This window comes from Felis catus, chromosome F2, assembly GCF_018350175.1.
Source record: "Felis catus isolate Fca126 chromosome F2, F.catus_Fca126_mat1.0, whole genome shotgun sequence".
In the NCBI taxonomy this organism is placed as follows: domain Eukaryota; kingdom Metazoa; phylum Chordata; class Mammalia; order Carnivora; family Felidae; genus Felis; species Felis catus.
Genome location: NC_058385.1, coordinates 45,947,073 through 45,960,505, shown reverse-complemented (window position 1 = coordinate 45,960,505; position 13,433 = coordinate 45,947,073). Strand labels below are relative to the sequence as shown.

Below are 13,433 nucleotides of genomic sequence, written 5' to 3'. Positions count from 1 at the left end.
ACATATGTAGCTCACTTTGGACATCTTAGCAATTATAAGTATTCCACTTCATGAACATGAGATGCCTTTCCATTTATTTGTATCTGTAATTTTTTTTCAGCAGTGTTTTGTAGTTTCAGTGTATAGGTCTTTTGCACTTTTGGTTAAGTATTCCTGTGTATTTTATTTTTTTGGATGCTTTTGTAATTGGAATTGTTTTCTTAATGTTTTTATGATTATTCATTGTTAGTAGATAGAAACACAACTGACTGTTGTGTGTCGATTTTGTATCCTGCAACTTTGCTCAGTTAGTTTATTCTAAGTATCTTTTTCTTTTTCTTTTTTTTTTTTTTTCCCTGTGGAATCTTTAGGGTTTTCTACATATAAGACCAGGTCATCTGCAAACAGATAGTTTTATTTTTTCCTTATCAATTTGGATGTCTTCTTTCTTTTCTCTTGCTTACTTGGTTTGGCTAGCCCTTCCAGTTCTTTACTGAATAGAAGTGGTAAGAATAGGCATCCTTATCTTTTTCTTGATCTTAGAGAAAAAGCTTTCAGGCTTTGACCTGTTAAGTATGATATTAGCTGTGGCCTTTCCATATATGGCTTTTATTATGTTGTGGTAGTTTGTATTTGTTCCTGATTTATTATTTGTTTCCCTGTACTGTTAATTCTCATTTGCATGACTTGTTTTGTAAGTGGAAGTATGTACCTCTTAAAACCTTTCACTTGTTTTACCCATCTCCCTATTACCCTCCCCCCTTACATCTGCTTCTGTGTGTTTGTTTCCTGACTTGCTTCCCTTAGCATAATATCCTGTAGATTCATTCATATTGTTGCACTTGGCAAGATCTCATTCTGTTTTATGGCTGAGTAAGAAGTGTGTGTGTGTGTGTGTGTGTACACCCAGTAGTGGAATTACTGGATCATATGGTAATTCAATTTTTAACTTTTTGAAAAATCTCTGTACTATTTTCCACAGTGGTTGCACCAATTTACATTCCCACCAACAGTGTACCAGAGTTTTCTTTTCTCCACATCCTTGCTAACACTTGTTATCCCCTGGTTTTTTGATACTAGCATTCTGACTGGTGTGAAGTGATATCTCATTGTGGTTTTGTTTTGCATTTCCCTAATGATTAGTGATACTGAACATCTTTTCACTTATCTGTTGGCCTTGTATGTCTTTGGAAAAAATGTTCAGGTCTTCTGTCTATTTTTAATTGGATTATTTGGGGGTTTTTTGGTGTTGAATTGCACACGTTTTTTATATGCTTTGGATATTAACCCCTTATCAGATACTTAGTGTACAGATATCTTCTTCCATTCAGTAGGTTGCCTTTTCATTTTGTTGATTCTTTCTTTTGCTGTGCAAAAGCTTTGTATTTTGGTATAGTCCAAATAGTTTATTTTCGGTTTTGTTTCCCTTCTCTGAGGAGACATGTCCATAAATATGTTGCTAAGGCTGACATCCAAGAGATTACTTTCTATGCTTTCTTCTAGGAATTTTATGGTTTCAGGTCTCACATTTAGGTCTTTAATCCATTTTGAATTTATTTTTGTGTATGGTATAAGAAAGTGGTCCAGTTTTCCCAGCACCATTTATTGAAGAGATTGTGTTTTCCCCCATATGTTCTTGCCTCCTTTGTCATGTAGATTAATTGACCATATAAGTGTGGATTTATTTCTGGGCTCTACTCTGTTCCATTGATTTGTGTGTCAGTTTTTGTGCCAGTACTATACTGTTTTGATTACTGTTGCTGTGTAAGATATTCTGAAATTTGGAATTGGTAACTCTAGTTTTGTTCTTTCTCAAGATTGCTTTGGTTATTCAGGGTCTTTGTGGTTCCACATACATTTTACGATTATTTCCTCTAGTTCTGTGAAAAATGCTCTTGGCATTTTGATAGAGATTACATTGAATCTCTAGACTGCTTTGGGCTGTATGGACATTTTAACAATGTTTATTAAGTCTTGAATCCATTAGTATGGTATGGTATATCTTTCCATTCAGTTTCTTTCATCACTGTCTTAGTTTTTAGAGTGTAGGTCTTTCACCTCCTTGGTTAGATTTATTACTGGGTATTTTGTTGAGTGTATTTATCATGAAAAGGTATCAGATTTTTCAGTTGAGTTTTCTCCATTCAGATGATGTGTGGTTTTTGTTTACTTCTGTGGTATATTACATTGATTGTAGTGTGTTGAATCATCAAGAATAAATTCCACTTCCTCATGTTGTAAAATCCTTCTAATGAGTTGTTGAATTCTGTTTGCTAGTATTTTGTTAAGGGTTTTGCATCTATATTCATCAGGGATAATCTGTAGTTTTCTTGTATTATATATTTGTCTGGCTTTGGTGTTGGGGTAATGCTGGCCTTCTAGAATGTTTTATATTTAATGAAATTATCAATCATGTTTTCACAAGAGGAAACATAGGAAATGGTTAGGAAAACATAGTAGGGGGCAGTCTCTCCCCACCCAGAAATGTTTAAGATGTTAAAACAACCTCCTCCTTCTCCTCCTCCTCCTCCTCCTCCTCCTCCTCCTCCTCATCTTCTTTTGGGAAGGAGCTTGAGGAGGATTGGTGTAAATTCTTTAAGGGTTTGATAGAATTCACCTGTGAAGCCATCTGATTCTGGATTTTTCTTTATTAGAAGGTCCTTACTAGTTACAGGTCTGTTTAATATTATCTGTTTCTTCCTGATTTATAGTTTAGGAATTAATCTGTTTCATGTAAGTTGTCTAATTTGTCAACGGAGTTGTTTATAGCATTGTTTTTACAATCCTTTTTATTTCTGTGAAATCAGTTGTAATGTTCCCTTTCATTTCTGTTTTTAGTTATCTGGGTCTTCTCCCTTTTTTTTTTTTTCTTAGCCTAAAGGTTTGCCAGTATTGTTGATGTTTGCAAATAACTGGCTTTTGATTTTGTTGATTTATCTATATTATTGTAATTTTTACTATTTCCTTTCTAGCCTTGAGTTTAGTTTTTCTAGGTTTTTAAGGTGTTAAACTTAGGTCGTTGATTTGAAATCTTTCAAGATTTTCCTTGTGATCTCTTTGACCCATTGGTTGTTAAAAAGAACACGTTTAGGGGTGTGTGGGTGGCTCAGTCGGTTGAGCGTCCGACTTCAGCTTACGTCTGGCTTCGGCTCAGGTCATGATCTCACAGTTCGTGAGTTCGAGCCCCGCGTTGGGCTCTGTGCTGACAGCTCAGAGCCTGGAGCCTGCTTCCGATTCTGTGTCTCCCTCTCTCCCTGCCCCTAACCCACTTGCCCTCTGTCTCTCTCAAAAATAAATAAACATTAAAAAAAAATTAAAAAAAGAACATGTTTAATTTCAGCATTTTTGTGGGTTTTTTTTATTTTCCTTCTTGGATTCATTTCTAGTTTCAGTCCATTGTGATCAGAAAAGACAGTTTGTATAATTTCAGCCTTTTAAATCTATTAAGTCTTGTTTTGTGGTTTAACATATGGTCTATCCTGGACAGTGTCTGCACTTGAGAAAATTGTGTTTTGTGGTGGTGTTAGGTAGCATGTTCTGTTCTGTACCTGTCAGGTCCACCTGTTGTTCAAGTGTTGTTCAAGTCCTCTTGTCTTAATAATCTTGTGTCTAGTTCTTTAGCCATTACAGTAGTTCCCATTTATCCATGGTTTTACTTTCGGCCATTTCAGTTACCTGTGGTTAACTGTAGTCCTTTAGATGATCCTGCTCCTGAAATATTGTCAGAAGGTCAGTAGTAGCTTAATGCTACGCCACAGTTCCTATGTCATTCATCTCCCTTTACCTCATCTGGTAGGTGTTTTATCATCTTACATCACAAGAAGGATGAGTATGGTACAGTAAGATATTTTGAGAGAGACCACAGTTAAATAAATTTTTTTTACAGTTTACTGTTAACAATTAGGAAAGTCCTATTTTAGTCTCTTACTGTGCTTAATTTATAATTTAAACTGTCATAGGGATGTATATCTAGGAAAAAGGATAGTATGTACAGGTTTCAGTACTATCCATGTTTTCAGGCATCCACTGCAGGTTTTAGAATGTAGCCAGTGGAGGTCTTGGAATGTGTCCCCAGTGGATAAGGGGCGGGGACTACTGTACTGAAAGTGGGATATTACATTAGTATGGAGCTGTTTCTCCCATCAACCTGTTAGTGTTTTGCTTTATATATTTGAAAGGTCTGGTGTTTGGTGCATATGTAATTGTTCTGTCTTCCTGGTAAATTGACCCTTCTTTATATAATGTTTTTGTCCCTTGTAACTTTTGACTTAAAGTTTTGTGTGATGATAGTACAGCCACTCTTGTTCTCTTGATTATTATTTTGTATGGAATATCTTTTTCTATCCTTTCACTTTAGAACTGTGTGGTGTCCTTAGATTTAAAGTGAATCTCCTGTAGACAGCATATGATTGGATCCTGTTTTTTATTTATTCTGCCACTCTGTATCATTTGGGAAGTTTAAACCATTTATATTTAGGATGATTACCGATAGGGAAAGACTTTTGCCATTTTATTGTTTCTGTAGCACAGCTTTTTTGTCCTTCCTTTCCTCTCAATGCGTTTGCATTTAGTTTTTTTTGTTTTTTTGTTTTTTTTTTCTTTGTAGTGACATGTTTTGATTCCCTTTTCGTTTTCCTTTTGTGTAAATTCTGTAGATATTTTCTTTGTGGTTACCTTTGGTATTTTCTAGGACATGCTAAAATTACAATAATCTGGGGCACCTGAGTGGCTCAGTCAGCTAAGATTCCGGTTATTGATTTTGGCTCAGGTCATCATCTCACAGTTCATGGGTTTGAGCCTTGTGTTGGGTTCTGTGCGGGCAGTGTGGAGCCTGCTTGGGATTTTCTCTCTTCTTCCCTTTCTGCCACTCCCTTGCTCATGCATGCTTTTGGTCTTTCTCTCAAAATAAATAAATAAAATTTTTTTTTTTAATGTTTATTTTTGAGAGCGAGAGACCGAGACAGAGTGCAAGTGGGAGGGGGAAGAGCGACAGAAGCAGGCTCCATCCAGGCTCTAAGCTGTCAGCACAGAGCCTGATGCGGGGCTCGAACCCACACCCATGAGATCATGACCCAAGTCAAAGTCGGACGCTTAACCGAATGAGCCACTCAGGCACCCCAGTAAATATATTTGAAAAAAAAAAAATGACAACAGTCTACTTCAGACTGATATTTTCAATCGCAAATAAAAATTTTACTCTTTAACAACTCTCCTCCTCCACTTTATTAGTCACAAATTATATATAGCATACTCGTTAACATAGATTTATAGTTTTTTAATGCTTTTTGTTTTTTAAATCCTACAAACTTAAGAGTTCTGAAACAATTACAGTGATGCTGGTTTATATTTGTCTATATATTTACCTTTACCAGAGAACTTTATATTTTCACATGGCTTCAAGTTACTCTTTAGTATACTTTTGTTTCGACTTGGAGAACTCCCATTGCAAGTCTAGTGAGGAACTCCTGATACTTTAGCTTTTTGTTTATCGAGGAGTGTCTTAATTTCATCCTCATTTTTGAAGGACAGTTTTGCTAGATACTGTTTTTTGGTTGACTTTTTTGTGAGCACTTTAAATATATCATCTGACAACCTTCTGACCTGCAAGGTTTCTGCTGAAAAATCCACTGATAATCTTACAGAGGTGATGTAGGTGATGAATCGATTTTCTCTTGATGCTTTTAAGATCCATGGTCTTTGGATTTGAGAGCGTGATTATAGTGTCTTGATGTGGGCTTCTTTGAGTTTATCCTACTTCCAAGTAACTTCTTGTGTTTGTATATTCACTTCTTGCCTCAAATTTGGGAAGTTTTTGGCCATTATTTCTATAAATAAGCCTTTTGCTCTTTGCTTTTCTGGGAGTTCCATAATGCATATATTGATGTTTGTGATGATGTCCCACAGGTCCCGTAAGCTTTGTTGTTCATTTTCTTTCCTTTGTGCTCCTCCCAGACTCAATCATTCAAATGAACTTTTTTCAAGTTTGCTGATTCTTTTGTCTGAGTCTGCTGTTAAACCCCTTAGAGATTTTTTTCAGTTCAGTTACTGTGTTTTTGTGGACCATAATTTTGATTTTTTTTAAACAATTTTTCTGTTGATATTTTGTTTGTATATCATTTTCCTGATTTCATTTAGTTGTCCAAGTTCTCCTTTAGCTCATTGAGCAGTATTTAAGACTGTTGTTTTAAAGTCTTTTTAGTTAGAGGCTTGTATTTCTTTAGTGTCAGTTTTTGAAAATTTATTTTGTCTTTTGAATAGACCATATTTCCCTTTCTTTGTATGTCTTTTGTTGAAATTAGGGCATTTGAATAATAGCCACTCCCTCCCCATCTTTGTGGATTACCTCCATGCAGGGGAAGATCTTCACTAAACAACCCGGCATAAAGGCTCAGGGTTGTCTCACTTTTTCTGGAGATACATCTTTCTTGAGTGTGTGTGTGTGTGCGCATGTACGCATGCATTTTTGTTCCAGTTCTTGTATATACTCAGTTGCTTTTTAAGTGTTAATTTCTCTAAGAGTCTCATCCTGTTTCCTGTATAGAGCGTTAGCTGTTCTGTTTTATTCCTCTGCCCATAGTCTCTTGCCCATAGGTGCCTGTGAGTCTGAAGGTCCTCTGTAGCTCTTGTGTCCTGGGACCCACCACAACTTTCAGCAGCTTGCAGTCTGATATCTCAAGTATGCCACACAGTTCCGGTGTTCTGAGATAGGCAAGTTAGAGAAAAGTCCCTTGGGAAGCTCTCAAACAAGTCAGAATGTTGTAAGCGATTTTTATTCTTTACCATCTGTCCTGAGGGAAGAGCCAGGAATTGTCAGTTTCCTCCTGAGCACATTGTGCTGCACCAAGGATGGGGTGGGGCAAGAGCAAGGAAAAGAAGTCCATGATATTTCCTGCCGTTTTGTGTGTTTTTCTTGTTTTATTAGTGTTGGTTGCTGTAGCTAATTTTTATTTTTTGAGAGAGAGAGAGTGGGGGAAGGGCAGAGAGAGAGGAGAGAGAGAATTCAGTGTAGAGCCCTTCACAGGGCTTGATTTCACAAACTGTGAGATCATGACCTGAGCTGAAATCAAGAGTCTGACGCTTACTCAGCTGAGCGACCCAGGCACCCCTGTAGTTATTTATCTTAAAGGAACTATCTGAAATCAGTTGGATGTATGTATGAAGTATCTACCATATAACTTATGATAGAAAAAATAAGAAGAACTTTATTTCTAAAGGTTGGAAAATTGATAAGGAATTATGATTTTTCTCATATTATGGACTATATTGTGTCCATTAGAAATGCCATTCACAAAGTAACATGATTTTATATAAAGGGTATGCTTTTTTTTTTTTTTTTTAAGTTTGAGACACAGTGGGAGAGGGGCAGAGAGAGATGGGGAGAAAGAGAATCACAAGCAGGCTCCACAGTGTCAGCGCACAGCCTGATGCAGGGCTGAAACTCACCAACTGTGAGATCATGACCTGAGCTGAAACCAAGAGTTGGATGCTTAACTGTGCCATCCAGGTGCTCCAAGGGTGTTTTATGTTTAGTAAAAATTACACAGGGAAGAAAAAAGACTGAAGGTAAAAATAAAAAGATCAAGAAAATATTAATGGTTCTGTATTGCATCTTAAGTGCTGGTTTTCTTAAAGCTTTGACGTTTTCACAGTTACCACAGTGCATATGCATTTCATAATCAGATGTTAACAGGCTAATTTTTAAATACTTGTTAGTTTTACCTTTTTTTTTTTTTTTTTAATTTGAAGCTGATTGTGTTTAAAAACCAGTAAGAAAAAAAGATTTGGAGACAAAGATAGAAATACTCTTTAGAACAGACTGGCTGCTGCTTTTCAGAACAGTATGTGGATGTGAGAAGGGAATGGAGGAGAGTGGACTTGAGAGGGAGGAAAAAGGCAGAATTTGGTGAATGGAAAGAAGTCACAGTAAGGTGTCATATACCCAAAACTGGTCAGGATGGTCAGGGACCTTGGCAGAGAGTGAACCTGGAGCCCAGACTGCCTGAAATGGTTTTCTCCTGGGCAAAAGGTGAGTGAGCCAAGTGTAGGCTCTAGTAGCAGGAGTAGACCTTATGTGACCTTAAGGGTGGTGAGGTGTTAGCAGAGAATGCTTGTCATTAACTAAGCCACTGTGTTTTTTCCACAGAATTTCTTTGGGTTGAGTTCCATGGAAGTTTGTCACTGACCTGTGTTCCAGAAGTATGAAACATGAATATTGGGTCATGGAATAGTTTGTCTTGATAAATAAACTAACAGATACTGTGGACAGTAAGTCTTTGCTCATTTATTCTTAATGATACTTCAGTGTGCTTGCATCAGAATTAAGAGATTTTAACTGTGTGTATTTATGAACCTTAGGAAGATAACTTGATTTCAAGATTTCTTAACGGTTTCATTGTTTTAGGATATTTTTTATTGCTTTGAGGTTAATTTCACTGAAATACTGCTAGGTGCCTTTCTTGGTCCTGCGTCATGAATTAAGGAGGTCTATAGGATTCTACAAAGCTACTGTTCTCTATGCTCTTAGAAGGGACAGAGAACGGTTTTTGTAAGATATGTCCTTGGGCTTCATTGTCACTGTTTGGTAGCCCTGCTGGATTAATTGCCAGATGTAATAGATAATTAAAATATAAAGGTTCTTTTACTCACTGTTAAAGAGCTATCAGTATGTATAGGTAAGTTGGAATATAGATCTAGTCCAAAAAAGTTGTATTAGGGTAATTAATATCTGTTAATAAGAGTGTGGGAACTTTTTTTTGTGTGGTGGTGGGGGGGTGACTTAGGACCTTTCTCCCCTATATTAATTATTAATGCTTTTTTTGTGATCAAAGTGATACAGAGAATTTTAAAAATCAAGTTTATTTTAGCCTAAGCTAGTTTTACCACTGATTGGCACTTTATTAGGATAACAAAAACTGTTTCTTAACCATTTTAACTCCCACAGAATTCTTGGGTCCTAATGTGAGCCATATTAAACCCAGGAGTTGGTGAAAACCTGCATTTGAAAAACACCTGGTGACAGTACACATTTGTGTGTGGTCAGTAATTCAAGGATTCCTTTTATTTTCAACAATTTATATAACAGTTCTTAGAAGTAGTATGCCAAAATGACCATAAAAGATACAATAATTAATACATATTTACATTCTTAAAAATAGTAACTCTTGAGGTTGACAAAGCTGTCACTATCCCAAATGAGTGTGACACAACAAACTAGTGGAAGAATCAGTTTTTCGAATTCAGGCTGAATTGTTCATTAATAGGCTCACTTTCCAGAAACAACTACATAGTGACTTCTCGTGCCCAGTGACATGTGAGATTTAATTAAAAATTAATGGGCATTTGAAATTGAATTTTTAGCATCTCACAGTTGTATGTAACAGTTTGTAGACCCAATTTGGATATAGTCAGTAAAAATGTTTTAATCAGAGTGAGATTTTTACTATTAAAGATGATATCTGGTAACCCAGAGTCTTGATAAAAAGCCATCCTTAAATGCAGAAATAATATCAGTCACTGGGAATATTTTTGTATTGGATCAATTCAGAATAAACTATTTGGACTGGTTCATTGGTAAGGTTAAGTAACATTGGGGTTCTTGACTCCCCTCCAGTATCCCAGGGCAGTATGAATATCCTGTTAAAACCCTTCCAGAAGAGAGTGTCAAAGGGAATACCTAGTTGAGCACTCTGGGTGCTCTGTTTTCATTGACGGACATTGGATTTACTCTAAGCTGGTTTGCTAAAACGAATTGGAGAGACATTTTTTCCACAGTGTAGCTGGACAGTCATGAGAATGTCTTGTAAATTTCAGTAAAATGCAGACTTTAAAGTAGGAACATACATAGCAGGTTTTACTTAAAGAAGAGCATCACATTTAAGTAATAAATTTAACAAGTTAAACAATAAAATCCTAAGCACTTAAAGATTCCAAACATTTGCAGACGAGAGTATTAGGCCAAGATAGTGTTTTAGCCTAGAAACAGATGCGGTTGGGAATGAAGTTTTAACCAGTCTCTCCATTCTAAGGCCTGACCACATTTTGTGTTAGAGCAGAGAGTTAACAGATCTTAATTATAGTAAACAATTTAGCAAATACTATTAGAGAGCAAAAGGGAATACATGTGTGATGAGATGACAACAGAGACTTTTAATCAATGTCTCCAAATGGGAAAGGAACACGTTTTTTATTTACTGCATTTTAGTTTTAGGGAAAGGAATTAATTTTAGAAGAGGCTGAAAAACTACCTATAATTAAAGTATTGGCCTTGTGTTCATCTTAGATACTAGTTACGTTTCTTTTTCAAAAATAAATTGTACAAGCAGGGATCATCACCTCAGAGGGTACTCAGGGGAACCCTTTTCTCAGGGCTTTATTTTTTACCATGTTAAATTTACTAATGAAGACTTGAGCAAAATGTGGGTCGGCCATATAATGGTATGTTTTCACCGTGGAGGGGAGAGGTTCCACAGCCACCACTGGGCATGCTGTCTGCACGGAAGAGCAGCTGGGGGCCAGGTGGCAGGATGTCTTTGTGATGTAGTCCACAAGTCTATTGTACTGTTGTTCTGACAGTCTCTCTCGGGCTCCATCCACCTAGGATCCAAAAATAAAGTCTTGAGTTGCCAAATTTTCATAATGGGACTCCCATGACCAAAGTATTCCTTCTGTTTTTGACTCATACATCTGCGCATTATGCTTTGAGGTCCTCTAATAAAGCCATTTTTATCCAACGCTGTGCTTTTTATTTTTCCTCTGAGCTGTGGCAGTGATAACACTGCGCTTTCAGCAGTACAAACGAAGCTCTGCATGGGACTGTTAGGACAACCTCCTTTGAATACACGTTTGGTGTTGTGTGAAATTCCCATGTTTGAAGTTGATGATTTGGTAACATTTTACTCATTAACTATTAAACATCTGTCACTGCTCTTTACTAACCAGCTCAGGAACAAAGAAGAGTGTCTTTCCTCTGCATAAATCAACATTAAACTCGCATCCTGAAATAAAAGTTCTGTTTGCCTGTCTCCTTAAACCTCTAAAGTCTGACAGAAAAAATTCTGGAGAAGAGCACCTCTTTCAAACCAGTGGCTTTGGACAGAGCATTAAAAAAATAAATACCTTTTGAACTGTAACATTTTCTGCTTTTATAAACACTAGGATTTAAAGCCAGAGGTGGGGGGGTGGTGGTGGTGGTGGGGGAAACTGGGCAGAGGAAGGGGAAATTTTTATGGAAAAAAAGGGAGGATGCAAAGTACATTTATGGTTCATAAAAGTCTGGCTCATCTTCAGTGGAACTCAAATAGGAGAACTGAGATATACTACCTAAGTTCTTAAGTGAGATTTTCTGAGAAAGCACCCATCAAAGGCAATTGGATCTATAAATTCTTCCCACCCTGAGCTTTTGTAGCTATCTGGGGTGTAGATCACGTGGACTGGGACGTTTCCAGTATAAACTACTGATCTGTGGGAATCAGGTAGCCACTGGCCTTTTCAGTGGTTCTGTACCTACCAAATGTTGGCAAGATCATTCCGGGTAAGAATTAACAAGGGCTTTTGAGTCCTCAAAGTAGTAGTAATGTAAAGAATTTCTGTGTTTCTGTGTAGGGCAAACAGTGCAGCCAAGGGTGTCTTAAAAGCTGTACAAAGCCAGTAGACGGTAAGGAGTAAGGGCCTGCCAGAAAAATAAGTAGGGCATCCGTTAGAGTTCGGATCTCCTATTTTGAAGCTTGGGAAAGAAAAGAAAGGCCCCCAAAGTTTCACTGACAGATGAAAGCTGTGTACCACCAGGCAAAGGCCAGAGCTCTGATGATATCATTTGATGGGGTCAGAATTCAGCTGGAAAGCTTTGAAAACACAGAAAGTCTTAATTGCTCCTCCTGAACAGCAGCACAGGAAAACCCGTGCTGTGAAAGGAACCTGGCCAAGGAATAAATTGACCTTCTGACTCATGTTGAGCCTCTCATAAGGGATTTCAATAATGTGCCAGGCATATTAAGCAATTATTACCCTAAAAATGGCTGCATTTAACCAAGAAAAGCAAATGCTGATTTAAAAATATTTGAATCCTGCCACATTTCAATATACTGAGTGATGTCATGTACAAATTAATTCCTTCCAAATTTCAAAGGAGCTGTGTTTCCTAGTATCTGAAGCAAAAAAAGCAGAAAAGCCATTTTATATGAAGATCTAAAAATACTGTTCTTAGTTTTCCCTGGAAGACAGCAGGTAGGCTTCTTAACCCAGGTTTACATCTGTGGATTCAGTTTGCAGGTGACTAGTCCTGACTGACATGAGCACGGCAGCTGAGGAAAAGTCCCCGTGTCAAGCAGCACTGCCGAGTGATTCCCCCGCCTCGTTTTGCGCATACACTGGGTCACAGCACTCCTACGGAAGGGTGTGCTGTCTCAGAAAAGAAACGGGCATTTTGTTGTAAAGTTTGGGTCTCCTTTGGGGTGAGTGGGGAAGGGGGGTAGGGTTTGGACACAGGACTGAGGGGGCAGTTATTTCCTGTTTCTTAGGAGTTGGGGGAGGTAAAGTGGGATAGGTTCAGAGAAAGAATTTGGGGGCTGACCGCGTACTGGATCTCCACCATTTCTGTCCTGTGCCGGGACAGCCAGGTGCTGCTGGGTAAACTCCACAGCTGCCCTGCACTATTCCTGCCCTCAGTCATCTCTTCCGGCCTCTTCCCCCTTAATCCAGCCCCCTGTTCTCCCCGAGTACCGATGGAAGACCAGTGTTGAGCATGGTGTCCAGAGCATCGGTGCTTTTCTGCCTCTAACTCGGTGATCCCATGGTCTCAATTAACCTTGGCAACTTCTAGGAATGGTGACTCCAGCTATCATCTCATTAACCCCTAGAGAAGCAGGCCTGTTCCTTCCCAGCTATGATAATTCCCCACAGTACCCTCCTCAAACGAAAGCCAAAGGGAGAAGGATCACAACTGAAGACAGTAGAGACCGTTTTAACAACAAAAGCTGAATCTCCAGTCTTCAGTTTAAGATACGAGATATTTCCCAAGCAGCTAAGGAATAAGGATAGATTCCCGAGGGCCTTGGAAGTTTCTCGTTAGGGACCAAGGACTTGAAGATAATGACACCGTCCCTTGCCAAATCCTGTAGCCAGATCACTGCTGCTTTATTGTCAATTGGATCAGAAGATTTTGGCAGATCTAAAGTCGGCCTGGACATCTGACCTCTGTTTATTCCCAGAAAGTCATCAACTCGAAGAGCAATGTGCGCCTAGTGCCAAGCTCCAGCTTAAAGCCTGACTGATTAGGATCCAAGAAGCTAGAGAAATCTCAGAGTTGTTGTGGTTGGCTGCCTTCCCTCTTCTCAGATAATTTTACCCAAACAGCGGTGCGAGGGAGACACAGGCTCCCATACCAGGAAGAAAATAAAGAACGGGGCAGGACCCGCCGCAGGCAGGTTTGCTGTCCTTTCCTGGGGCCACTCAGTCCT

The 13,433-nt window shown here is 38.3% G+C and overlaps 2 protein-coding genes across 9 annotated transcripts in view; one reads left to right on the top strand and one right to left on the bottom strand.

The window, feature by feature from the left end:
* Positions 1–8,248, top strand: part of LOC101096876 (cytochrome c oxidase subunit 6C) — a 61,824-nt gene extending 53,576 nt beyond the window's left edge. The window contains exon 5 of the mRNA XM_023248537.2: positions 8,123–8,248. The gene's annotated coding sequence lies outside the window, so the exon portion shown is untranslated. The remainder of the gene's footprint in view (positions 1–8,122) is intronic.
* A 760-nt stretch (positions 8,249–9,008) lies between these two features.
* The window catches only part of VPS13B (vacuolar protein sorting 13 homolog B), an 804,655-nt gene continuing 800,230 nt past the window's right edge, over positions 9,009–13,433 (bottom strand). For 7 of the 8 annotated variants that reach the window (XM_023248521.2, XM_023248520.2, XM_023248522.2 and 4 more), the window contains one exon: positions 9,009–10,572. In XM_023248521.2, the coding sequence (XP_023104289.2) occupies positions 10,324–10,572 (249 nt within the window). In that variant the 3' untranslated portion in view covers positions 9,009–10,323. The remainder of the gene's footprint in view (positions 10,573–13,433) is intronic. The other variant, XM_045050210.1, reaches the window with a different exon arrangement.